The sequence below is a fragment of the Channa argus genome, chromosome 1, assembly GCF_033026475.1.
Source record: "Channa argus isolate prfri chromosome 1, Channa argus male v1.0, whole genome shotgun sequence".
Taxonomy (NCBI): domain Eukaryota; kingdom Metazoa; phylum Chordata; class Actinopteri; order Anabantiformes; family Channidae; genus Channa; species Channa argus.
This window is the reverse complement of record NC_090197.1, coordinates 11,812,730-11,840,498: the sequence shown is the minus strand read 5'-3', so window position 1 is coordinate 11,840,498 and position 27,769 is coordinate 11,812,730. Positions and strand designations below refer to the sequence as shown.

Genomic DNA, 27,769 nt, shown 5'->3' with positions numbered 1-27,769 from the left:
ATCCAATTTCAGACTGCAAAGTAAATAGCCTTGGAGATCAAGGATTATACAGCAGATTTCTAAGATGAGCTGATATTGATTCGCTGTGCTCTTGCTGAACTCCGGGTTGTACCTCTCCATGTGTGTTTTTAAATGTTGCTGCCCTGCTGATCCCTCTCATCAGTATCGCCCCCCGATCTATAAGGCCATACCAACTGACCCCTATAAATATGGCTTTTGTTTTTCTCTGTAGAACCGGATACTGCATGGACCAGCATTTAAGATTCATTCCATTCAGGACAGTATAAGTCTGGTTCAGTATAATTTGTAGTTACAAAGTTATGATGTAACTAGTGTTGTTGGATATGTTAAAACATAAAAAAATGCTCCTTTTAACATTTTCCAGAAGGAAAGACACTGCAAGCACATTTAATGACAGTGTTTCAGAGATTCTGTTTTAAGCTGCTCATGCGAACAGATGTTTACTCTTTGTTGGTGTTTAGTCAGTATATTTTCTTTGTTGGAGCCTCTACACACTACAGCTGGTGATGATGAATGTCTAACCACCCAGATGTTGATTTTTTTTCCGCATACAAACTTTACATTTGAAATTCAGATCTTTACAGTTCTCTGGAGCAAAGGCATTAATCACAGGCATTTTCATCACTTCTAATGCATTTTGATGTGCCATACCATACTGAGCACCACTCTTGGCACCCCTCTGTGGCTTCACGGTTTCCATCTCCGTCGCCAGTCTGAGGCACAGAATTAAAGTTTGTTGTCCTGCCATTTAGCCATCTGTTCTGCAACTACCACTTCTCTCCACTGTTTTCTTTCTCCCCATCACACTTTCTTTCACACCTTTTGCCTCTCTTCTTTACTCATGCACACACAGACAGTGAACCACTGTACAGCCCCATATTTGAAACTCAGTAATGGCTTTTGGAAGAGCTGAGAAAAGAGGGAGACCATTCCTTCAGTGTCTAATTGTTCGACAATACCCGCGCAAAGAAGGAGAAGGAAAGAAAGCAAAAGGGGGTCAAGATGAACGTTGGGATCTGGTTAACTCATCAAATAGGCCCATTATGGGGTAAAATCAACAGTGGAGAGTGTTAGATGTGTGCTAGTGAAGGGAGAGCGTGTCCAAATCCCCTCGGTTCGCACAGCCATTACAAATAAGAGTGGATTAACCAGCAGCCTCCTGCTGGGACAGTGAATGGATGAGAATAGGAAAGAAGAGGAAGGCTGCTCCTCTCCAGCGTTATTCAAATAACAGGCTGGGGAATTCAATAAGTATGAGCCTCATCAGACCTCATCAGCTCCCCCAATTAAGCCGCACATCATGGCGGCTGGCGGGCTGGTTGCCGTTGGTGACAGATGAGAGTCGACGGGGCAGTGTGCTTGCCTCTGTGGCAGTGCTGTGCTGCCTTACATTCCTCACATTGTTTAGGTAATAGCATCGGTGTGTGGGTGTGTGGAGGGGGACATGTGGGTCCTTTTGGAGAAAAATGGTCTGTGCTGATGAATAACATCAGTCTAACAACAGTGTTTGTTTCTGTATATACTGCACCTGCTAATTTATTGTCCACACTGACACTCAGGTGCACTTACTGTACATGCCTTGTGTCCTCAATACTGCATTGATGACTCCCTGATAGCCGGCTTTGAGGAAGAAGGAGTTACCTTCACCACTCTGCTGCTTGTGAATCTTAGTGATATCGATGCTGTGCATCAATTTCTCTCTCCTCCTACATTACCTCCCTGTGTTTCCCCAAGGGTCAGGACATATGGGGGGAAAAACACAGCTCTCCCTCATCGATTGAGGCCCATTAAGACAGACTGAGAAAAACAAAGGCTTTCATCACATCTGAGATGTTTAGTCAAGGACTTACTCAAAGTTGTTCCCCACAGGTCGACCTTTTTCTCCGGTTGTGGCTCTATAGTATTGTTATTGCAGGGGAATGAAGGGACATAGCTACTGAAACTACTGCTGAGGAACTTGCTAGGTGTTTGTTTTCCCTAGTTATCACACAAGACAATGAAAAACAGTTTTATAAAATTTAGCATAATTGAATCATATAGTAATATTTACCTAGTGAAGCCAGGAGATCTTGTTATTGCTTTACAAAAACGTAGATATATTCAGAGAGCACAAAAAAGATGCCACTTTTTTTTGTCAGCGACTTCTTTTGGAAAGACAACGGAAAATTAGTGTCAAGGCCTTTCAAGAACAAAGAGAATACCTAAAAAAATGAATGAATAATGAGCCTTGGGAATGTCTGATGCATTGTTTGAAGTTCAGACGTACATGGGTCTGTCTGCCAAAGCGCACATGAAGGGGTTAGCCATCTAAATTTTGACCTAACTCTGGCTTTTTAGTCTTATGAAGCTGGGGATGTGGATCACCGTGGTAATCTGTGCAGCATGAGTAATCCATCCAATTCATAACCACATCTGTGCCTGCTCAAGTTATCAGCATTTATGAGAAAACCAGAAGGCTGCAGAGATTATATTTAATGTTGTAAAACATAAATGAGAGTTGTAGTTTAAAGGAGAGTGGTTCCCTTTGGTCTTACTTGTTTTCTCAAAGCTGTAGATTATGAGAAATCAAAGTAAAAAAAGAAGGCAGATGCCAATGAGAGCAATAGATTTTTACAAGGGAGAATGTAGAAAAAACATCCAGTTCTTCCTGGGCTGTGTTTGTGTGTATACATCTGTCCATGTGTGTGTGTGTGTTTGTGTGTGTGTGTGTGTGCGTGTGCGTGGCTGCTTTTTTGAAAGTGAAAGAGCAAAGAGAGCTGCACCTGCAGCTTCTATCAACCAGTGGAAAGCTCCTTTCAGCACAGCTTTAATTACAGTCTGTGCAGCTCTGCTTGGCTCAGGAAGGTTAGTCTCCACGCAGTCAACCAAATCCTCTCACACATAGCTGCCTTCCTCTGCCACGGGGTCGCCTGATCCCTAATCAGCCACAGTGCCACTCTTCATCGATCCTCAATCAGTTACAGTAAAGGGACACTATGGACCCCCCCCCCCCCCCCCCCCCGCACTCCCTTTTCCCCCTTATTAGTTGGGTGTCCGTTTTTCATTGATCATAAATCAACGTCACTGGCAGCATCGATCGTCAATCAGCCCCAGTGACATTATTGATCTCGCTGGTGCCTCAGCTATAGGCCTGCCCTCAGCCTTTGGCCCACATTGCAGCCTGGCTGTGGCATATTGATCGCCCTCAGATACAGTATTGAGAGCTCTTTATTGATAATTCATTTATTGTGCTGTAATTTCATTTTCTTTCCTGTCCATATTGTTGTTACTGGAAACCCCTATGGTGGAAACCTAGTTAACAGACACAGCCTTTTGTATGCTTTGCCATGCTCCTTTAACTGATGTGGCTTTCTTGTATTTGCAGCTTGAAGCATATTTTCCATCTCTGTTCAAATGTGATTATCAATTGTCAGGCAACGGTAGCCTAAAGGTTTGATAACCCTACTTATCACAGGAAAAATATACATTTGAATCCTTGGGCCATCTGGGAAAGTACACTACCATTTAGCAGTGCACCTAACATCCCATTTTTCTTTTGACTTCCATGCTGGCCGACAAAAGAGGACTGTTTATAATGTGCCTTGAGTGTGAATTTGTGCAATTCTATGAATGTCAAGCAAGTGCGGTGCCACGAAATACCATGCATGCTCAGCAAAATCTCACTTTGATAAATAAACCTAAATAATTTTGCTGCACCTTGGTGGAAACTGTGTGTGTGTGTGTGTGTGTGTGTGTGTGTACATATATATATATATATATATATATAAAATAATGATGCCTTTATAATGAACCAAAAACATTTTTTAAAGCTACATTGCCCCTACATCTTAGATGATGCAATATTTAAAAATTATTAATTCTTATTCTTATACGGTTAAACATGTACTGGAAAATATTTGCTGTAGTTGTTGGTCATTTCGGTTGAATTACAAATCTCCCATCTGTGTGATTCATCTCTATAGATGGGAGGTTTCATGGGTCACTGGAGGCGTTGGCAGTGTTATAATACTCTGCTAACAGGGACAGAGCTATCTTCACTGTCTGCCCACACAGGCAGTGACACGGACAGTGGCAGCACAAGTCATCCACCACAAGCAAATCACACCAACAGATGCTCTTAAGTTCCTGGCCAGAGACAGTTTAATACGACAAGGCCAAAGAGAAGCAGTGAGGGCCAAAGCTTGCTTAATCTTCGCTTTTGTTCCATTTTTCATGCATTTTCCTTACTTACATATTCATTCTATATTTACTTGTTGTTTGCATGATTTTGCCCTTTGTATTTTGTAAAAATGAATTGGAACCTTTCACCATGGCCGATCTCTAAAAACGCCAAAAAGATGGCACCAAGTCGGTTGTTAAGTAGTGGGTAACATTTTGTCGTCTTAAAGATGCATGCCAAATTAGTTCAGCAGTGGAGAAGAGATGGAGGATTTTGGTTTAGTGTTGTTACGTCTTTAAAACCAAACAACAAGTCAGCTTGGCTCAAACTTTTAGATCCATCTGCAGTGCGTTGGCTCGCCTGTTGCACATTCTGGTGTTTTCTTAGCTGGGACTTTATTCGGGATGCGCTCCGCAAATAGTGTTTTCAATCTCATGCTATACTCTTACAATTTTGCGGCAACCACAACGCGGCCACTTGTACTGTAATTGCCACCCTGGCCAGCTGTGTAAAGCAGCCACTGATAGTGAGACCTACTGCAGCAGTAAAGATGTTGGCAGTGTGAGGCAGCATGTGTGGCTACAGCATTGAAAACATCTGCCCATGCCCCTTTAAAATTGCCACTGACTACAGGAATCAGCAACACTCAGCTGTACCATTTGGAATGAATGTGGTGAAGAGCGTCTGCTTCTCTAAATGTTATTTTAATATATTGATGCAGGATTGTGAGCCCTTCATTAGAGTTGGCAAACACATACAGTAACTTCAACTTGCTTGCACACCTCCATTTACTCTGTTGTTGTTTTTATGTGTTTTTCCTCACCATGGCAACCGAAGCACCAAGATTCATAACTGGAATTAGCTGATTAAGCTAAAAAGAAGTTTTTGTTTAACTGGTGCCACAGAGCTCGTCTCACGGGGAGTTGGCTAGCAACTCGAAAACCCCACCGCCTGTTTGGCACTGCACTTGCTGCTCTCATGTTTTGTGTATGGGTAGACAAATTCAGAGCCACTATTCAAAGGCGCAATCATTTCCACCCATATTTCCCCTTTGCTAAAATAATTAAAATACTTCATTTATTCTGGATATACTTCACTTTTTCTCTTAGATCAAATTACATTAGTATCTCCATATTTCAGACTGTCTGTTAGGCGCAGAAATATGAACTTGATGCTTTTCTCAGCAGTCCTATTCCCATAAGATTTTCTTAGTTCATTGTAGTTGTCGGCTGTGTTATAGACTGACTGGAGCTCATCCCATCCATCAGTTTTGTTTATTTGCCTGAATGTGGTCTGGGATCTGTGTCTGTTCAGTGGTGCATGAAGAGAATGAAAGAAAGATAGATAGATAGATAGATAGATAGATAGAAAAAAGATAGATAGATAGATAGATAGATAGATAGATAGATAGATAGATAGATAGAAAAGATAGATGTGAGATAACCATGACAGACAGAGATGCGATTGGATGGAGAGAATGAGAGATGGATTAGCATGTCAGAGACTCCCTACATAACATTACTCTTGTTAAGTGTGCAATAGCTCATCGATCGGGCTTCTACCGCCCGCATTCAGGCCCCTTCCCTCCACTTCCCTTCCCGTAATCCATAATATCATCTCAGGCCTGAACCGCCTGCTATGCTGCATGAGCCCTCTATGGGAAAGTCTGAGCAAAGACTGATCAATAGCCATAGAGCATGTGTAGCAGATGCAGGGTGTGGGGCACGGGGTTGTTGACATCCCTCTCCCAACTCTCATCTCCGTCACTCATCTATACACTGAGGAAAAGAGAAAAGTGGGCTGCGTCTGTCACTTCTACCCTTGCTGAATTACCAGCTCTTCTTGTCTTTTTGTTTCTCTGTGACACTGTATCTGTCTGTGCATCTATTGCCTGCTCCCTCTCCTCTTTGTCTCCCTCTCTTCTGCGTTTTCCTCTCAGCGTCCACTCCATTTATCGGGGCGTGTCATTGAGCCATGTGTGCCGTCCCTGTCAGCAAAACGGCTGGCAAACTGTCTTCATTTTCATGCTGAAGGATGCGAGGCCAGCATGGCAGTTGTGAGAGCTATCGACTGGGATCCGTCAAAGTCCTCCCTGTAGGAAAGCTGCTGCTTGCTATCTTGGTTGGCGGCCATTCTGTGCTTGTCTGCCTGACTCTAAAAATGGCGACATGTAAGCTATACAGCTGTAGTTTTGGTCCATGTCTTTTCTCTTTTTTGTGTGTCCCACCTGTTGTATGTTTTTTCTCTCATAACTACTGCCTGTTCTTCTTCATCTTCAACTATTTCTAGAACAATATCCCTTGTGTTTTGTTTCTTTTCCTGTGTTTCTCTGTCTTTCAATCTCTCTCCCTCCTACTCTTTTTCTCACGCTTTCCCATAAGAGACTGCCTCCTCAGTCTGGGCAGACAGGTCAAGATGGCTGATGGGAATCAGACAGTTGTTGATCCAATTAGAGATCCCCTCGAGCAGCACCAGAATACAGCAGAATTCCAATAAATACTGTCCTCTTTCTTGTGTTTTCCTTATTCTTTCCAAATATGTCCTTGCAGTATAACACGGCAAGCCATCTAAGTGAGTTTTCAGATATGTTTAGCTCATGGAACTTCAAACCAAGAACCCGTAGGCACCTTTAACCAAAGTTGTTATTGAGAAATGGAAAGCGTCCTTTGACTCACACTTTTCAGAGTGACATATTTTGGTACAAGTGGCTGAACGAGTTCCCTCTGTTCGCACTCTTTAGGGCTTTGCGTGCTCTCTGAGCAAAGCAAGGCCAGCCCAGTTTGACTCCAAGCCCTTGTGAGAGGCCTCTTTTGTAACTGTCTTGATGGTGAAAAGCTGTCTGTTTCTCTGAGCAAAACCTTTTACCAAGCCCTTCTACAGCTTGGGGGGCAATCCTGCATTGATTTCATCATTCATGCCAAACAGATGTACATCCCAAGTCTGAGCAGCGGGTGAATATGACATGCTGGCAGTGAAGTATCATGATACATGTGCTGATTTGCATTCACAGATTGCTATTTTGCTGGCCATGCAAGACCATCCGGACCAAGCAAAGGCCTCTTTTACCACATATATTGGAAGGAATCAGACGAGGAATCAGAATGTGTTTTATTAGCCAAGCATGCAAGCATACAAAGGATGTCTCTCTTTTAGCTTCCCAAAAATGCAACATAAAAGACAAAATTAAGAATATAACAGCGTGAATAAATGTAATCATACCTGCAAAGCAACATGGATGTTGTGACCAGGTTAAAAATAACTTTTTTACAGCAACTTTTTACATTAAGCGAGATGATAACATGGAATTTGGAAATAAATATATACTGGCAAATTAAAGTGGTGGTGAGATCTGTGTGTTCTCGCTGTGCTGCCTGTTACTCTGCAGACAAAGGGTTGATTTCCCCCAGATGCTAACTCATAGGAAACAACAGTAACAGCAACAATTACTTATGCACGCTGTGCTAATAAGTGAAACTTGCAACAAGCTTCAATTTAAATGGCTATTGTAATTGTAGTCTATCGTACAGAAGTACATCTGCATGCACTTATTGGTTCATTTTACTGGGTGGTAATGTGTCTATTGATGAGCAGAAAGCCATGACTATCTCCTCAGAGCCAAATGCACAGTTCAGAGTATGATTGAGCCGAGGCTGTGATCAAATGAGGCTAGTAACGCAGATGTCTTACTCTCATTAAACTGCTTCTAGCACTGCTTTTCATGACCTTGTGTGTATGTTTGTGTACGAGTGTGGTTGGTCTTTGGTGTGAATATTCCAAACCACAAATGTATGTGCATACAGTGTGTTTGTGGTCACTCTCATTATTGTATTTACCAGTTTCTATGGCAACTCACATAAAAATCAATTAGGAGTTCCCATGGAGCACCTTGTTAGCAGCAGTTGTTGGCCTCTGACCAAAAACACTTTATGTCATTTTCCCATGATTTAGGATCATTAAAAAGCAGCAAATTTGTTCAACTTTTTTTTTTTTCAAGCTGTCTCCATAGCAAATACTCTTCTTGGAAGACTGTGAAACGTGTTGTACTCAGAGCCTATGAACTAAAGACGTAGCATCAGCAAACAAGTATGTACAACCAGTGGCCTAGATTATTCTGGGCTGTGCAACCGATGATGGCGTGTGGTGGGAGGTCTAACAAGGGCTTTCAGGCTGGCAGCAGTCTGTATTGTGTGTATGTGTCTGTAGTGGTAGGTTTGTTTTGAGGGTTGTAACAGAGAGTCTTTAAGGGTAAAAAGATGGTGTGTGTGTGTCAGGGCTACAGAGGGTGAGTGTGTTCGCAGGGTGGGTGGGGTGGTGTGAAGCTGTTGATCTTGGGCTAAAGTCTTAAACAAATTGGCTAGTTCACTGTGGGAACTGGGGATTTAGTCACTGGGGGCAACATCAGCAAGCTGTGTGTCAGATTCTCCAAATTTCTCCGATAGCTAATTATCTCCCAGAGTGCCAGAGGAGAGGTTTCGAAGCACTTTTGTTGTTTTTCTTTTGCTGCAACTCTCTCGCTCTCCTTTCCCGGCTACAAAAAAAGTTTGGTCCCATAGTAGCCCCTAAGGCCACAAGAACACAGTAATACAGTGTTTTTATTACGACAAATTTGGATGTGTTTAACCCCATAGCAGCCCTCTAAAAATGAATACACAACAATCTTCTTATTTGCGTCTCAGATATTCGTCGTAAGAAAAAATAGTTTCTTCCAAGTGTGGGAGCATTTACTGTAGTGACATGACGGAAAGTGTTTGCTCATTAATACCCATACATTTCAGTCAATGAGGCTATAAGATGTTTCATCATGAGTTCTTTCTCCTCTCTTGTGATGCTGAATTACTTTCAAGGCCAAAGTGCCTCTAACATCTGGGAGTGGAGATTAAAGCATCAACAATTCTCTCAGCTACCCCTTTTCCACTGAGCCATTTCCAGAGCTGGTTCAAAGCCAGTGCCTACTTTAGAACCAGTTCTTTGCATTTCAACAGCAAAAGAACAGGTTATGGGCCAGGATAACTGGTTCCAGAGTACCAGCAACTCTATGCTGCTATAGAATCAAGAAATGCGCTCACCTCCTGCAGACAGCCCCCATCGTCGACCTGTGTTGTCACAGGGCGGCAGCGTCACAAGCTGCCAAGCCTGTAATGTGAATGTGATGACAGGAGACCCATCAGCTCCCTTCTCACCCTCCAGGTGCAGGGCAGCTGTGGTTCAGGTGTTTGGACAAGCCTATTGGCTCAGTGTGTACTGTACTGTTGCTGAACTGTACAGCCCTCTCACAGAAAAATTGTTGGCTCCTGGTGTAGATTCTCACTCTCCCTCTGTTTTACCCTTGTTTCTCTCTCGGTCACTCACTCGTTTCCCTTATCTTTTTCTTTTTTTTTTTTGGACTATGCCTGCACTACGTTTCACAGTTAGTCCAACTGTCTCCCTCACCCTCTCTAATCTCCACAATGTGCCTCTAAAGAGATTCCAATCTCGCTGACGCAGAGTGAAAAGGGGGACGGACACCGCTAAGACCCCCAGATCCCTAGCCAATGGAGCCACCCATTTCTCACGAGAAAATTTTTTCCCTTTGGTATTTTCTTTTCACCGTCTTCTTTCATTGAGCCTATCTTTCTTCAGACTTGTTCTCTTTCTCATCTGGAGAGAGTGTACCTGAATCCATTTTTGTGTCTCTTGCTGCTCACCTGCAGCTCAACTGTGAGGAATTGCCCTTTAAGAAGTTATCTCGATTTTGACGTAGGTCATCAACACTTTCATCAACCTTTTATTGGCAATTATGCATACAAAGAGCTGTTGACACAGACCCAGATTACAGTAGATGAGGTTGCAGTACAGAGGGCTTTTTTCTTTTTTAATTTGCTTAATGTCATCTATTTCATGTCAGGTTGATGGTTGACGCTTGCCCGCTCTAAAGACAGTGTACTTGTCGGTTATATCAAAAATGTTAAGGCTGCCCCTGGTGTTAACTCCAAGAACAGCAGTATCTGTGACAGCCTCTGCTCGAAAGACATAGCCCAGTGAGATGCTTGCACTCATGGTTGCGGAGTGGGAAAAAAGGCACAAAATTTCAAATAAAGGAGAAGATGGCTGTTAAAGTAAAACACAGAGGGATTATGCGTCAGGAACAGGAACGCCTTCTAGAAATAAGCTTTGGCTGACAGAGCAGTCCCGCATTACCATCTCAGAGGTATTTACAAGAGCGATTACTGTGATTATTATTTCAACAATACCCTGCAATGCTCTTTCATGGGCTGCCAGCCTGGGCCAGGGTAGGGAGGGCCTGCCAACATTGTCGCCCTGGGAATTTGTCTAGGAGCTCCATAGGAGGGTAGAAAGGAGGGAGGAGGGAGAGACTGAGACTGTAGAAGAAGAGAAATGCGACAGAGTCCTTCAGAGGGGTTACATGATGCAGTTGTGTTAACAAGACTTTGTCTTCTCTCCCTCTCTCTACAGCTCCCACGGAGCCTTTGCTGTGCAAATTTGCTGATGGAGGGCAGAAGAAACGCCAGAGCCAGAGCAAGTACCCTCAGAACGGAAGGCCGTGGCACAGAGAAGGCGAAGTAAGTTTTGATCCATGACCTTTTTCCATGACAAACCAAACTGAATTCATAAAACAGTAACTGACTAAATATTCCAACAATTACATTGATGAAAATAGAGGCTACTAAAAAAGAGTTCTGTGAAATAAGAGTAGAGGACACAAAATTATACAATCCATAATCCAAATGTCCTTTCACTGGATGGCTGTGCAACACATTTCTTTGTCTGCGTCAAAATCATCTTCCCCATGAGTCATGAACACAACACAACTCCAATAGCTGCTGTGGCACTTTGCTCAAGAAAACAGGTTGACATTTGGACCTTTTTTCAAATAAAATGCTGCAGAGGGTGAAAGTGAGTGTGTACCCTTTTGAGAGAGAAGCCCTGACTCTCAAATAGGAAAACCACACACCTGAAGAGATATTTAAAAGTGCATCACACAAAAATTACGATAACCAATGCAGTAACTATTTGTAGTTGTGTCGACCAATGACGGGATATTGCACATGGGGGTTTAAACCAAGCCCCCAGAAATGACCACATTGCTAAAACTTCCATGTTAATTTAGTCATATGCGACAGCTATGCCGACTTTATTTTCTGATGATGGAAACAAATTGAAGTTTAAGCTCCCAAATTGTATCTTGTCATAAGAACTGCTACATATAAAGTCAACATTTCCTCCCATGGTGCGTTGCACTTTGCTTTTAGTGTCTTCTCCCTGACTTAGCGAGATTGCTTACTTTGTATGTCTCTTTGGATAAAAGTGCCTGCCAAATGACTACATTTAAGTGGAAGAATTAATAATGCTAGGACCCATGTGGGGCCCGAGGACCAGTCAGTTTTGTTAAACTCTTTACATTCCAACAAGATGACACTGTAAATAAGACGTTTGCCTCTGACGTAATGGTATTTCTAAAAACAGGCCCCACCCAGCCCGCAAACCCGCCTAGACTTGGCTATGACATTTGGCTTTATGTAAACCAGTGCTGCCTGTCATTTGTATTTACTCTAATGAATGGGGCTTTTTAAAAAAAAAAAAAGGAAAAAATACCCTAGATATTGATCAAACTGCCCCCGAATGTATAGGTGCTGTCATGTAAATTGCATCTCAAGCCAAACGCCTCGGTGAACACATATATTCCCGCCATACATCAGAATGCTGGGAAAGCTGAAATTGGATCCAGTGCTATGGTAACCTATTCATCTGCAACATGTGGGAACAAGGTTAAGGTCTCTAAATACGCTACCAACCAGCTATACTGGGAAGGACACACAGAGGAGGCGAGTAGAGGAGTGCCTCAGTCTGGACTATATAGAGGAGAGTAAATGCACACTCATACACACATACACAAATTTACTGTGCCTGACAGTTGCGCTGAAATGGCAAGTTAGGGGGAAACAGAAAAGATGAAATGTTTGTTCTTCAGAATACGTGCCCTCTGTGTGTCTGCGTGGGTGGTGGATGTGGGTTTGTGGGTGTCCGTCACATGTTCAGCAGCCCTAACACCTATAAACCATACGTATTTAACTTCAGTTAAACTGCTACCTCTCCTCTCAGGCCCACACATTGAGAAAGTTGGCTCAGTTGACCTCAGGTGAGGTAGTTCTTAGTTATTAAAGCACTGTTGTCATTACCTTTTTCACCATCAGTTTAAATATTTAATGTGTGTTCAATAAAGACATGAAAGATTATGACTATTTGAGGTTAAACAACTTAGAAATGTGTGTTTTTAAAACTTGTGACTTTGGTGAAGTTCAGCTCACACTGCATGACCAATTTATGCAGAGAAGCAAGAAATTGCTGCAAGAAACAGCAAATAGTGCTATTACCTTTTTCGCAACTGATACAACCTTTGTCCTCCGTTATTGATTTTGATCTCTACCCCTTTTACTGATTGCATTATTCGAACACATCTCAGACCTAAGCTTGATAATACATCACAGATCAACTGGTTAAATGTAAAATATATTTATACATTGCTTTTTTGATTTTACAAAATATGTTCCAGGGGAAATATAATTGCCTGGATTGAGTTCACCAACAACACATTTGTAGTTTTGGAACTATGATATTATATTGAGGAGGACATGGTGGGCTATTTGGGCTATCACACAAGGAGACATAAGACAAGCTTTGGTGTCCTGCTCATTGAGACCCTTGGTAAAGGTTATAAAAAACTATAAAGGCATCATTTTCAGCTTTGGGATTTGCCCTGATTAAGACCTACTGAAGGCTTAGCTTATCCATAATGTGAATGAATTGAGCCTAAGTCTGGAGATCCCTGTAGCATCAGCAGTGTTACACCCCTTCTAAACATGCAGTAGTGTGTGTGTGTGTGTGTGTGTGTGTGGTCATCAGCAGTATCAGCAATAAAGGCATAGGGATTGGAGATATGCATCACATGTTCCTCTGTTTATCAGAACTGGGGCCATTCCTCACTTCGCTCCCTGTGGCAGGCAGATGAAGCGAAGCAACAGCCAACAACATCTATTACTCTATCTCTCTTTTTACATGTCTCTCTACCTTTTCCTCTGCCTATCTTTACAATACATCTCATCCTGCTTGTAGCTCTTTCTCTCACTCTCCTCTGGTTTCTGTTTTCTTTTAAGCACTCTCTCCTTCTTGCCTACTCTTTCTCTCCCACCATGTCTCTCTGTCGCTTCTTCACTGTGTTTGAAGTCTTCCAAGATCCCACAGCAACATATGGAGAAAGAGAGAGAGTGTGCAACTAAGACAAGGAAAGAGAGGGAACACATTGCATGATCAGTCAGGAGTTACAAGGGGTTGAGTGCTGCAGGGTGGCTGGTGGTGAGGATGGAGAAATATATGACAGATTTTCTTGTAAACTACCCAACTCGGGAGTCTAGAAAGTGCTGTCTCTCCTCGTCTCATGCTGACAAACATATTAGTCACTGCATTTTTTTTTCTGCCACACACAAACTCATACACACTCAGACCCAAGCGCCATGGGTGCTCATTCTCTCTCTCTCTCTCTTTTCACTTCCTCACTGTCATACCAACACACGTTCCTACACACAAAAAACTTTCAAAGTCACACTTCTCAAGCACCTACTCTAGGGGAATGAGTGTAGATGAAAAAAAACATCCGGTTTTCCACTCTGTGTGAAAGCCTGACAGATGTCTGTGTGTGTGTGTGTGTGAGTGCGTGTGTGTGTGTGTGGCCACTAGGCAAAAAGAGTGAATTTGCGTTTGGAAGGCAAAAATAAAAGGGGGAGGGGGGTATGAGGACACACAACGATGGCTCTGCTCAGTTTTCCAGTAGCAGTACAGCGTAATATGTGTTTTAAATAAATGAAGCCATTGAGTTGTGCACACAATGTACAAAAGATGTTTTATGGCAATGATAAAATACATTTACATTTGCACTGAAAATACATTAGTAAAGCAAAATCAATTTTGCACACCCAAGAGCACAAATTAAATATTATGTAAAATAATTCTTCACAACTTGATAAACTTTGATTGATTTACCGCAATGAGCAGCAACTCAGTCATTTTCAGCTACATTAAATTCTGTATTATATCACACTTGTATTCATTATTATGCAAAATATGTACATGTATATTTCCAACATGTGTGACAAAGTTAACATGTATTTTAAAGATATGTAGCTACTCCAACTTTAAAAGCAAGGTCTGTTTCTGGCAGCTCCTTTCAGGGCCAAGCACAGCACATAGTCAAGGTTTTTTTTTTTTTTTTTTTTTTTTTTAACTGGGCTTGGATCAAGCTCAGACAAAAGCAAACACAAACTTTCTCTGTCTTTCCTTCCTCCTGGAGGCAGCTGAGCCAAAAGCTGACTGCATCAGTAATCAGTCACTGGTCATGCAGGGTCCCTGGTCAGGAGCTTCTCTGCTGTGGAATTCATCAGTGCATGGAACCAAGTGCAGCACCCAGAGGGAGTTATCAGCCTCACCGGACAACTCTCGATGTCTGCCACTGCTATTAGAACACACAAACATCCAGACAGATGCTCTTGATGTTACATTTAGCGTAAGGAGACTGTGTAAATACATCTTTGCACAAATTGTCTCAGTAAATAGGACATTAATTTACAATGAAGGTGCAAATATAAAACTTTACACAGCGACCACCACAATGCACACACAGGTCCACAAATCCCTTGTTCCAGCAAGGACTTATTATTCCGTCGAGATTCTCTGTTTTGGCTCACTCTCGTGGCTCACTGATCCCCCCCTCCCTGCTTCTCTAAGCCACTATTCCCCTAATGTAGGTAGCCCTCTGGAGGAACAAGGGCAAAAGAGTGGTACAGAAAGATGGGAGGGGGGTAGATTAAGAGATGAGGAAGGTGAGGGATGAAGAGAAAGAGGTAAGAAGAGAAAGGATGAGAGCACAAACTGATGAGGAAAGTAAGGAGAAGGAGGGAGAGCAAAGTGAGAAAGAGGAAGAGGCAAGAAAGACTGTGTGGCTGTGTGTGTGTGTGTATGCTGATGAAATCTGCCGTCCTCAGCAGCCTCCCGTTAAAAGAATCGGATTAGCTCTCCTCCGGGAGAGAACCTTCAGGAATGCAGATGACGGATTGCAGTGCACAGGTTTCTGTCCTGGTCTCTGAGAAGGCCTCTCACACACACACACACACACACACACACACACGCGCGTGCACACACAGACATATTGAAAACCAAACACACACACCACCACGAGACAAAGAACTCACTTTTCTGCTCACTCCTTTTCTCTCCAAAGGGCATTTCTTCATTTCCTCTCATTCATAAAAACATGATTGTACTGTACGTGATTGTAATAGAAAAAGAGGCACTCTCAATAGTAATTCACTTTATCCTATTGACTAAGCTTTCTCCCACATTGGCTTTGTCAATTGTCAGTTTTCCAATTTGAAATGAGTTGATTTTGATTTGATTTAATTTATTTTGAACAAAAAGAATCAGGGTCTAAATCATGTTATTCCCCAAGTACAATAAAGGTACAACAAATTATCTTGGTTACATTGGAGCAGGAACAAATTGACAAATTTCCCAGAGACAGTAGACGGCAACAGAATGCAGTCCAATGCACATGTATGTCTCCAAAGTGTATATGCTATGCCAATAATATATTATTTTTACCCGATGAAGGTCTAATGACTGTTATAACTAAATGTCATAAATGTAAAAAATTTGCAGAATTTCCAGTTCCTTTCTCCTACTTAGCTGAAAAGATTGATATGTAATTATTTCTCACCCAACTCTCTTAATTTGAGACTAATCCTACATGTTTCTTTATTTTTCTCTCTTTTCAGACTGGGATGGCGTTAACATATGATCCCGCTGCAATGCAGAATGGGTAAGAGCTTGACTCCAGAACTTGGCACCATCTAATACACTCACCTCTTGGTGTATAGGACCCTAGTCAATACCACTGTCATACATAAAGATTAATGTAGTGTCTGCACTTTGTTAGTGTTTGATTAAGGAAATCTATATGGACTTCAAATATCGGTTTTGAGCTGAGTGAGCTTGTGTGTGATTATGTGTGTTTAGGTCTTTGTGTGTGTGTGTTGTTGTGTTTTCTGCGTCTCAATGTCATGACTTAATGGCACCATGGAAATAAATGACCCGGCAACATGTTTTATTTTTCCCTGCAGCACTGAGACAGGAAGGAGAGTTCAGAGGCTCCTCTCTATCTTCCTCTGGCCTCAGTTTCCTAACTCCCCGCTTCCTAAACCACTTTTCCCCCAGTGACTTTAAGTCAATCTCAACCAAAAAACTGGATGAATAACATCCCTCATTACACACAGCCTGCCATGTAAAAGCCTGCTTTGCTGCTAATCTTCCAAATAACAATCACACTTACATTTGTGTTAAGCAACAGACCTGCTAGGAAAGGAATGATTCATTGTTAACACATTCCCCAAGAAAATTAGCCTGATGATTATTTTCCAGAAAAGAGTATGTATGGTGAATTCTGTATGGGAAAATGTAAAAGTATAACTTTATTCAAGTGTTCGCACTGTGTAGAAAAAATACGGTGTTAATGTCATTCCACTTATTAATGCAAAGTAGAAAATGATAATGCAGTTGAACGGTAACTGAAAACGTTATAAAGAAAGTCACATTAGTCAGACTCTGCCTAGTAGTGCATTAAAGAGCAAGTGCAGATTTGTGATTACTGAATATAAATGTAATGCATATTACCCATGAGATATATATGCTATTTAAGAAAATGTAAAAAAGGTTTTATTTTGTATGTGTTTGTGAACATTAATTTGATATGAAAATTAATTTGTTAAAAAGTAGTTGTAATTCAAACACAAACTTTTTTATTCAAATATTTTTACTTTTCCTTTCTGGTCTTCTTTGAAATCAGGGTAGGAGGGCTCTGTATATAGCCCATATCACCCCTCATGAACAAACTATTAAAAACCCCAATCAAAAATACTCAGTAGTAGACGTATGCGGGATTTGGAAGTAGTTCTATAAAAAGTACTGTTATTATAAATTACAGATTCTAGATTGAACAATTAAAACAAATCCCTGGTTTTCAGCACGCAGCTCTTTTTGTAAGAATCCAAACAGAGCATCCATCCATTGTCCACACCACTTATCCTGGCTTAAGGGTTGCAGGGGGTCTGCAGCCTTTCCCACGTGTCATTGGGCAAGATGCTAGATACAGGTCACCAGTCTATAAACCTCCAGCACTGACAAAAAGTAGCCAATCACCTCACTTCTCCACATCTTAACGTCTCGAAAAAGTTCTCTCCACGCTCAGCGCACAAACATGCTACTTAAGCCATTGTAGCCTTAATAACGATCAAGTTCAGTTTGATGTCATTATATCCTATTTTCCATTGTAAACACCGTGAGACACTTAATGAAATGTTTATGTGGTGTTCACAGTACAAAGTGTTTCCTCACAACAAGCTACAAGATAAATTCATAGCATGTGTATGTGTGTTCATGTATATTCTAGTTTAAAAGTGTTGATCTTCATTAAATTTGACATTTTCTTTGTTTACAAATGTTACTTCGTTTTTCTCTCTCCTTTCTTAGGTTCTACTCCTCGCCTTACAGCATCGCCACCAACCGCATGATCGCACAGACCTCCATCACGCCCTTCATCGCTGCTTCCCCAGTTTCCACATATCAGGTGGGCCATAATGCTGTGCATTACGCTGAATGTGTGTATGTCTAAATGGAAGGTGTGATTTGTGTAGGGAAATGGGGGCGAGCAGTGACCCAGCGTGAGGTTCTCTCTTTTTCCCTCATCATTTCTTTACTGCTCCAGCTGTGCTCGATGACATCTGTTTCGTAGGCGGCAAACACAACAGGCATCAGAAAACAAGCCACCAAAAAAGGATTAAAAAAGGCTGACAGGGTAGAAAAAGAAAATCACCCATGAAGAATGAAAGTGTCTAGGAAAAACAAACACTTTCTTCCCTCCCAGTCTTGTGACCTCTTTTGTGCTTCAGCTGCTAATGCAGTAAAGTGTTTTCTTTATTTTATATTCACTAACTTCGATAAAATTGCTTCCTTTTTTCAAAAGTGAATTTCTTCATTTCTCATGGCTGTGATCTGCAGAGTAATGAAACAGAACAGAACAGGAACGTTAAAATTGGCTGTGTGAGATGTCAAGAGCGTTAACCGTTTTCCGTCACCGTGCATTTCACGCAGCACCCTTTGCCAAATCAAAACATCAACAGGCACGTTGACTGTGCCCTCTCGCTCAGACACTATTGTTTAACATCAGCACTGTTTGGTATGCAGAGACTGACAGATAAGGATAGTGAGCAAGAAGAAGGAGATGAAGGATAGATGAGAAAATAAAAGGGATAGATGGAGAGAGAGAGACAACTAGGGAGAGAATGAGGGATAGAACGGGTGATGATAGCGATGGCTTGAGTGGGAGGGTTGTTGTTGAAGGTTGCCATGCCCGTCTTTGAGGTGCACTTGATTAAAACTCTGGTCTAGTACCTGCGTTGGAGGGGTAAGAGAAAACTGGGCCAGGGCGTGTTTCTAATCCGCTCTCGGAAGGCTTCCCAAATTGATTTATCAAAAACAATGGCCAGGCTTTTGAGGAATATTAATCCTCACAGTTTCAATATCGGGCAGCTCTGCCGCTGCTTCCTGTAATATTGCCCTTCAGCCAGTCACGGCAGCAAGGTGAGTCCTTCATCTTCTGTTCAAGTACAAAGAGGCAGAGGAGAAAGAAAAAGAGAAGTCAGGCGAGGCAGCCATATATTCCTGACAAAAGGAAATCACTTCCTTTTATGATGGAAACTATCACCTTTGTAATGAAAATCGCAAGGTGCACAGAAATGACAGTATATGTCATTTCTTCTTTTATGTTTATGTTGAGTGGATATTTTTTTGAGCTACTATTTTGAAGGCACTGATTTATCAAATCTGCAAATGACCCATACCAGCAGCAGTGTGCTGCTCTTCTTTTATGCCTGTCTCTGGTGAGCTTGAGTGAAAATTGGCTTTGTTTCCTGGAAAAACTGCTTTGATGATCCACAAGACGGGAACCAGTCCAAGCCAGATCACTACCAAGATCTCAGCCAGTGCCGTCAGCCAGCCGTGGCCTGGTTTACATCACTGGCTCACTGGCTGACTAAATATGTGGCTGGCTGGCTGGCTGGCTGGCTGACTTACCAACTAGCTAACTGGCTGGCTGTTTGTTTGTTTTTTTTGCGACTGGTTGGATGCGGCGCCAACTGGGTGACCGTGGATGAATAACTGATCCACCGGCTTTTTGGCTTATTGTCTTGACAGGCTGTTCTAAACGGTAACACAAGCTGCAAAGTTCAGCCAGAGGTGGGGAGCTTCATAGGTCATGCACATTATTCCATTCACTAACAGCAAACCATAGGAAAGTAAGGTGTGGAATAATAAACAGGGGTCAAAGGAGCAGTCACAGTGTGGAGTTGGTTGTTTCCAAATTTGTCTCACATTACAATTAAAGGCCACAATTTCTGATTGACTGGACCAAATTTCTCTTCCAGTTTTCCATCTCCTCTTTTCTAGGACAACCAAAACTCAAAGGAACAGCGTGAATGGAGCCTAAGTCTGACTGTAGGTCGTACTCTAAAATAAATAAATCACATGATGATGATGTAGAACCTTAGTTAGAAAATGCTGAAGATAAGCGATTAAAGACGAGCTTTTTTCTGTGTCTATCTGCTGTCCCTTTTGTCTGGAGAAGACAAATATTGCCAAGCACAAACAAACAGCCTTGGCTTCATGTTATAGAATATCAAGCTTGTTTAGGTGTGGATCCAAATCACGCATTTGGGTTGGCTCAGAGGATTGATTGCTCTTATAGCAGATTATTCCATGTTTGTCTTTGTTTAATCTAATCATTTTACGAGGATCAGTGGCCAGCCTGTCTGTTTGTCTGCGACAAGCTGTCTAATTCCTCTCTCCAGAACATGTAAAGGCTCTGTTTGTTCCGCCATTCCTCCAGTCTCTTGATCATTGTCTCCGCCACTGTTTCACCCTCTAGTTTACCGTTCTCATCCACATAAATGAATGAGGAAAATGTAAAATGTCGGCATGTGACTTCCTCTGACAATAGCTTGGCATGCGTCTAAATTCTGGCACACAAATAAGCTCTGTCCACTGCTTTAAAATTCCCTTTTGTTTTTAGATTTTTTAAAAATGTATCCTGCTTGGAATACGTGGTGTTCTCTCACTGATCTGTCCCTAGAGTTTTAAAAACCTTTAACCCCTTTTGTAACATCACTGGCTTTGGCATTTATTTTATTACTATAAGAGGGAAGGAACCTAATTTATGGGCTCTATGCACAAGTCATTCAGTTGGCAATAATGAGAAGGCAGGAGGGGGATTTGCTGCCTCCAGACTTTCAAATTCTTTTTGGCACAACTTAATCTCTGTAAAGTTCAGCCATTTTGGTGCATTAAAACCAATGCAGTCATTTTTAAACCTCCAGACTCAAGAGTATTTGAGCATATTGTGATTATTTGAGCAGCATTTAATGCTTTGTGTTGGATACTTCTTAGATTTGACTAACAGTGAGGACAACTTATATTGTGACAGTCATCTTACATTTTATGTGTTTTCCTCAGGTCCAGAGTACGTCATGGATGCCTCATCAACAATATGTTATGCAACCTACAGTAAGTAGTCTACCATTCACCTGCAGTAGTCCTTAACTCCCCACTGGGGCCCCCCTTGAAAAGCTAGTTTCCTCTTTCTGTACAGTGTTTATGTGAAGTTGTTGAGAGTTTTTAGAGGAGACCTTGATAAAAGAAATTTGTATTACTTTTAGTTCTGACTGGAAATCATTTAAGGCACATTATTCTTCTATTGCGGGTCAAATGTTAAACCAACTAAAAATATGCACATGACAGTACCACATAAAATTTTCTGATAGCGAAATGATTAAACCACTTTTGTTACCCAGCTACTATATTGAGTTCTATAAAAGTATATTATCCCATTCCGATAACCATGTTTCCATCTTTATTAAGTATACAACCATATTTTCTTTTATTTTTGGTTTTGAGTTTATAGGTGTTAGCTGTGCCAGGAAACCATTCAGTGTCATTTACCAGACCACAGCACAGACAGGCTGTTAGACTGTTGTTCTGAGTTACCGGGCCAGACAGCACACAGAGAATTTAGATTAATTAGATTGAGCTCACCAACAACACAACATTAAGGTAGTCAATTGCATCCAGTGGTATTTAGTCCTAGTGGAATAGTACAGAACATTAGTTTGATTAGTCCAGAGTCTTGTTTTTCTAGGTCACTCTGTCTGCAAATGAGTTATTTAATATTTTAATTACAGGCAAAATCTAATTTTCCTTCTATTAGAGAAAACAAAATTTACTTTAGATGTGATTTGATGGATGTTTCAGTTTCTTACTCCAAATCAAACAATCATGCAGAAAATTATGTTTTTAGAGTCACAAATAGCTTTTATATTATGTTTTACATTCATATTTTCTGTGATGTACCTACAACTTTGTTTGGACTATGTCCCAGAGTAACCTCGGTAATGTTAAAGCAACAAAGAGGATTAGTTAAGTAAATAGTTTAAAGATTCGGCTTTAATTGATCGTAGCACCATAAGCGTTCACATTCTGTTGCTGAGAGGTGTTAAGTCATTCTGCCAGAGGCTTTTTGCTCGGGCTCTTTTGTGGCCCCTGAAGCACGTTCATTGTACTTTGTTCTTTTTTTACTTTCATCTCAGTCACTAAATGAGACTGGGAACCAGCCAAGGACGTTTTTGGTTCTTTACAATCATGAACCAGATTCTATGTTTCACAGACAGAAATACTTAATAAACTCACTTGATACCTGCCGCACTTGAGTATTTCATAAAGTAAAGCATACTTTTGTAGAACTATGCTGCACTGTACTACTATGAAATGTATTATATACAGTAAATAATTGATACAGTAAGATTTTTTAAAATAAATTACCTATAATGAATCACACTACTGCAAAATGTTATTCTTTAGAATCAAAGTTCATTGTTCTGTGCTAATAAATATGCATACAAATATGCAGCACTGTAAGTTTAGGATTTATGACCCAAGATGTTTAGGAAGTTTTGGTTCTGCAGTGTATTAAAATTAAGTTACATAGTGCAGCACATTTTAAGTAAATGAAACTACTAATCCAGAAATGTTTCACACTCATAATAATATACTTAATAATATTATTTAATACAACAGTGTAGTGCAGTTTCCTGCATTAATAAGTGTGTCCTTCAGCTGTTTATTATGTTTCTTTTTAAGGTAAAATGCTATTTAAGTAACAGTGAGGGGAAAACAAGAAGCCAAGAGAAAATCTTGTTTGACTTGAAATTGACAGTACTGTTGTTAACCTGAGTCAAGGAGACAACCACTAGTAAGTAAGTGAACAAATTGGGAAGCACTGTACTCCAGAGCTGAAGGTCTAGCACTCAGTCAGTGAAGGAGTGCTCAACCAGCCGCATGGTACCCTGCTGTGGCCATTTACCACTCAGTCCTACCCATCTCACTTCCACTCCTGCTGTGGGACAGTGAACATGTAATCTGGTCACAGCAGGCCACCAGCAAGGCACACACACCCCACCCAACTACAGCTGCCCTCCAAGCCACTCACTTTGCCTTTTAGCCACATGGCCTCCTGCCCTCTCTGCAAGCATCTTAACTCACCCAGCCTCCTCTTACCTGGCACAGAACCTTTTGCAGTCAGGGCTACAGGATTAAAGATACTAAAACCTATTTAAGTTATTTTTTGCTGCTTCTTCTACATTATAAGATAAATGACAAGAGTGACAGAGATTTTTTAAGTCTGCCCATGAACAAGTGTCTATGTGTGCAGCAGCATCTAGATTATATTAATGCATGTGTTTAGTTAAATATGCATACCATCTTCTATGGATGTCTTGTCATGTGTTGTTATGGTTTGTCTTTCAGCAGATAGACTACATACACAGCCCCATCATCTACAGTATGTTTGTCCTTGTGTTTGCCTGATAAATGTTTGTGTGCACTTGTACATACACATGTGTTGTATTGCCATATGTGTGGTCATACTGGCCATTTCCAAGCAGCCCATACGGCTGTCTGATGGCCTCCCATCTTCAAGCCATATGCCATCAAGCCTCTTAAAGCCATTGGCAGTAGCAACTAGCCACGTTGTACTGTGGTGTGCATCTCATCATGCCTTAATGCTCACAGCAGCCATGTAGCCATATCTGTCAACATGTGTACCCATCCCCTTTGAGTTCCAGTGGTTCTGTCACCAAATGGCTGCTAGGAGCTAACTAGGGCTGTCAAAGCTGTCAGTGGATCATAGCTAACAAATCTGTTTCCTTTTATGACCCACGCTCATATATGCTACCGGCTACATACACAGCAGACCACCCCTTACACACCCAGCTGGCCACCAACTCAATGAATCACATCAAATTAGCCAAGCGTGCTAGCTTCAGGAGCTTAGAGGCTTCTCAAAGCATTAAAAACCAATTGATTGTGCAGCAATTTGGCGTCTCTGGCCACGTGTTGCACATTAAATCAGTGGAGCATCATGCAATGGTACTCTTGGTGTCCAGGCAATATGGAGGCAGCAGAGCATGAAAGGGGTCACTACTAACCAGTCAAACTGTGTAGTATGGAATAAAGTGGTCACAATCTATGGGTATATGTTTGTGTGTGCTAAAAATAATCTATATTAGTACAGGAAAATCAGCAGCAAGACAACTAGAGTTAAGTATAGACTGGTGGTTTTATTATTACAGTGGAAGTGCAATAGCTTCCAATAAGATTAATTCAGCTTGTTTGTAAAGATGTAGATGATGTATAAGGGTCAGTTAAGCTACATAATGTTAAAAAAAAACTAAATTAGCTGCTGCTGAGACTGTGTTACAGCATTGATTTCTTAATTTATTATGCTGTTTTTCAACCTTCAATTGCCGTTGTAAAGTTTAACTTAATTTAAAAAGTGTTAAACACTAATTGGGTGGAAACATTTACACAAATTAATATTAGTAAATCAAGCTGTGTTTAAGTTGAGACCAAGACAAACTTGACCAAGTCTTTGCTCATTATATAGTAATTAAAGAACATTGCAGCTTGTAGGACTTTTGCAAAGGGGTTTCACCTGATTAATCTGACTAGATTGAGTTTGACGAGTCCACCTATACGTAACTGGGCTTCATCCCACAAAGGAGGTGGAACGTTGTTAGCAGTGAGAGGGAGAGTGGGGGGAAGCCAGTTTTCAAAATTTGTTTATCCCCAATTAATGAGTGAGCTGCACTCAGCGTGGAACTTGATAGAAAGTGTTTTGTTTTTAAGTAGACAGATAAATGTTTGTTCTTCCAGGCGTTCTTTCTTTTTTCTTCTGTTTATCATTTGTCTCCCCCGGTCTCTCAGATAATACTGTGCTCTGTTTGCCAGTTAGTCGTGCGATGTCAGAACAGCGTGACCGCTTGCCTTTTGTGCTCTGTTCTTTGGGCAGCCCTACACGAGTCAGCAGACCTTGCAGGAGAGGAGACAACTGAGACAAACACACACACGCAGCTCACACGCAGATGCCTAAACACACATATTGTTTGAGTGCAGAAAAACATTCTTAATGGTAAATCTCACTTACCTACAGATCATCCATCACACACGCACCCAGACTCTCAAATTTACTTCACACTGCCAAAGAGGCTGCCGTGCCAGCCAAGCGCGGTGTTGCTGTCTTTCCCCTTTGCCTCAGTCTGCACTGTATGATCTTCGAGTGTGTATTTTCTGGAGTGCATTGGCCCTTACGTACTGAAGGTGAATTATTGAATTCCTCACTGCTGCACCACAGCCAGTTTTCCCTGGCTCTCGCTTCGAATAGACGCTCACTGGGCCTCTTAGAATTGAACCATAACTATCTGCCCTCATCGAATGGGGGTGAATTGGTGCACTGTGTGATACTCATCTCCCCGCTTGACATTAAAAACGCTGTGCAGATTCAAAGGGGGGACATTATGTTGGTCTCGTGGATTCCTCTAGTGAGGCAGAATTTGAGACAGTCGTCCTTGAGTTGCTCTCCCCGCTATTTCCCACTCCTCTCTCGCATCCTCTGCTTTCTTTCCATACATCGCCCTCTCTGTCTCTCACTTCATTCTGTATTTTCCACTGCCTTTTCAGAGTACAACTGCAACTACTGTGCCATTGCCAGCAAAAAAATAATCTGTTCAGGGTTAAAGTTTCATTCATATAAGAGAGATATTGTTGCAGTGCCACAGGGTGACTGACAGAGAGATTGAGCTGCTGCATTTTCCGTATAAGCTTTTGGATATTGCCTTGAAAAATTTGCGATAGTAGCAAAAATACATTTTGAGACAAAAGCTGATATGCTTTGGTGGACAGGCTTTATTAGCTCACTGTTTTGTTTTTTTTTTTGTTTTTTTTTTAATTGCATTTCTAATCTTTTTTTTTTGTTTGTTCATTTTTTTGTGCTTTATAAATAGAGTAAATATTCTGGAGAGATGCTTGTGTGAGAAATGATCCTTTTGTCTACAAAAGACAGTCAGAGAACAGCTGATAAACTGGTGCAGTCCATGTGTGGAGAGGAATGGACCTCCCATGAAGACATGACAAATACTGTTACATGCTTCATCGAGCGCCTTTATCCTCTTATACACAGACACACACACACACACACAAACACACGACTTGAGCACAAGTTATTGTTTTCTTTTTGATAGTAGGCATTATATGGTCATAATAGTGTTGAAATTCATTGTTTCGATTTCTTTACACAAAAGCACGCATGTACACGACAAAGCAATAGCCTCACCATGAATAATGTCAATCAAGCCCAATTAGTAACATACGTCCCCATTTTGGCCTCTAATTGTAGCCTACAGCACCTCACATTTTTGCTGGTGTCATTTTTAAATATTAGTGGTAAACATTTGGTTGTAATTCAATCCATCTCCTCTGAGACAGTTCATAGGATGTACAGACAAATTAATCAATAAGTGCAAGGTGGACGATCCATCATCACTCTCATTTTCATTTCATTGTGAAGGACAGATACATAGAGACACAATAGATAGTTACACACTATAGATACACAGTAATAGACACACAATAGATAAACATCTTTGCCAGAGGTGATGAATCCTTCATCGGTTTTAGGCTCCACATGTTAATCTGTTAACATTTATTGCTGTGGCCCGTTTATCTGCTTCGTTTTCACAATAATGATTCTCTGTTCCCTGTAGGTCTGTCTCATGTTTGCAATTAAGCTTTTCAAAACCATTTTAAAAAAAATGAGAGTTCAAATTTCACTGTGACGGCAGAGGACGAGATAAGCCGCTGCATCACTGTCAACTTGTGAGGCTTCACAGATTGCTGCTCTTCAGTGTGAACTACTATTTCTCTGCTAGTTTGGCCGAGAGAAATAAAGAGTTCACCGTTGTGGCTCAGTCTGTGGTGCAGTGTGTCTTGGAGACTGTTTTGGTAACAGTACAGCCAGCCCTAAGGAAGGATTGATGCTTCAGGGTAGAGCAAAAAAATGGAAAATGTTGAGGTCGGTGATGCGACTTAAACTACAGAAATACAGAACAAGATAACAAGGAGTACACAGTCAAACACTCAAAATGAGCTGGAACATATGTAGAGCACAGATGGTATCTACCTTTTAGAAACAAACGTGCTTTTCATGGATGTAGTATCATATCCTTCAGGTGGGCAAACCTGCTAAACACAGCTGGGGTGACATATAGCTCTCTTTTTTTATTTTTTTTTTTTGGGGAAAATGCACTTATGAATTTGTGGTTGTGAACTTTGGACAGACCAGCCCTTTCACAATGTGAGAAGACAGAGCAGCCCTACCAAGCTACTTACCATGAGCAAGGCTTTAATACATCTTCTAATACTCAGTGTTGTTTAGTACAAATAAGGTCCTTTAGCTCACATTTCCCCAACTAATGGTACTGTAGTCATTGATTGTACTTAAAAACATTACTGCTTGTACAATGTATGAGTAATGTATTTCAGCTTCATATTAGATTACAAATTTACACCACTACTTTACATATTAGAGGGACATATTGTACTTTTTACATGACTACAGTTGTTTTAAAGGCTAGAAATTATTTATACACAACACACAGCTTGAGAAATGTAGTGTTTCTTTTTATTTATTTATTTTTTTCTAAACATTATTATGTGCTAACTCACCAATAATGGTATAAATAACAAATTACCACTAACAGGGACTTTTCCTGGTGCCTTTATTTTTAATATTTTACATTCAATTTATTTCGGGAACAATCCTACTAATATGCATTACTTAAAATCATTTGAAATAATGGACTTTTATTTTTTTTTAAAATGTCATCACTGGATGCTAGGAGCAGCAACTGCCCACCTGACTGCATCTTCAGTCGATGATTGTAAACTACCTTCACAGCCTTCTGCCTGTGGTGGAGATGCTTTAGTTTTAATGGATCCGGTGGTAAAAATGGTCACTGTCTGTGTGACACAGGTATTTGCCTCAGCTATTTTCCTGTTGTTAATTCTGATCACTAAATGGGCAGACCAAGTAATAAATATCAGCAG

The 27,769-nt window shown here is 41.1% G+C and overlaps 1 protein-coding gene across 9 annotated transcripts in view; it reads left to right on the top strand.

Annotated features, from left to right (window-relative positions):
- rbms3 (RNA binding motif, single stranded interacting protein) overlaps positions 1–27,769 on the top strand; it is a 257,723-nt gene that overhangs the window by 211,390 nt on the left and 18,564 nt on the right. For 6 of the 9 annotated variants that reach the window (XM_067497282.1, XM_067497274.1, XM_067497300.1 and 3 more), the window contains 4 exons: positions 10,634–10,740; positions 16,003–16,046; positions 17,753–17,849; positions 20,789–20,839. In XM_067497282.1, coding sequence (XP_067353383.1) covers positions 10,634–10,740; positions 16,003–16,046; positions 17,753–17,849; positions 20,789–20,839 — 299 coding nt within the window. The remainder of the gene's footprint in view (positions 1–10,633; positions 10,741–16,002; positions 16,047–17,752; positions 17,850–20,788; positions 20,840–27,769) is intronic. The other 3 variants (XM_067497291.1, XM_067497342.1, XM_067497334.1) reach the window with 1 other exon arrangement.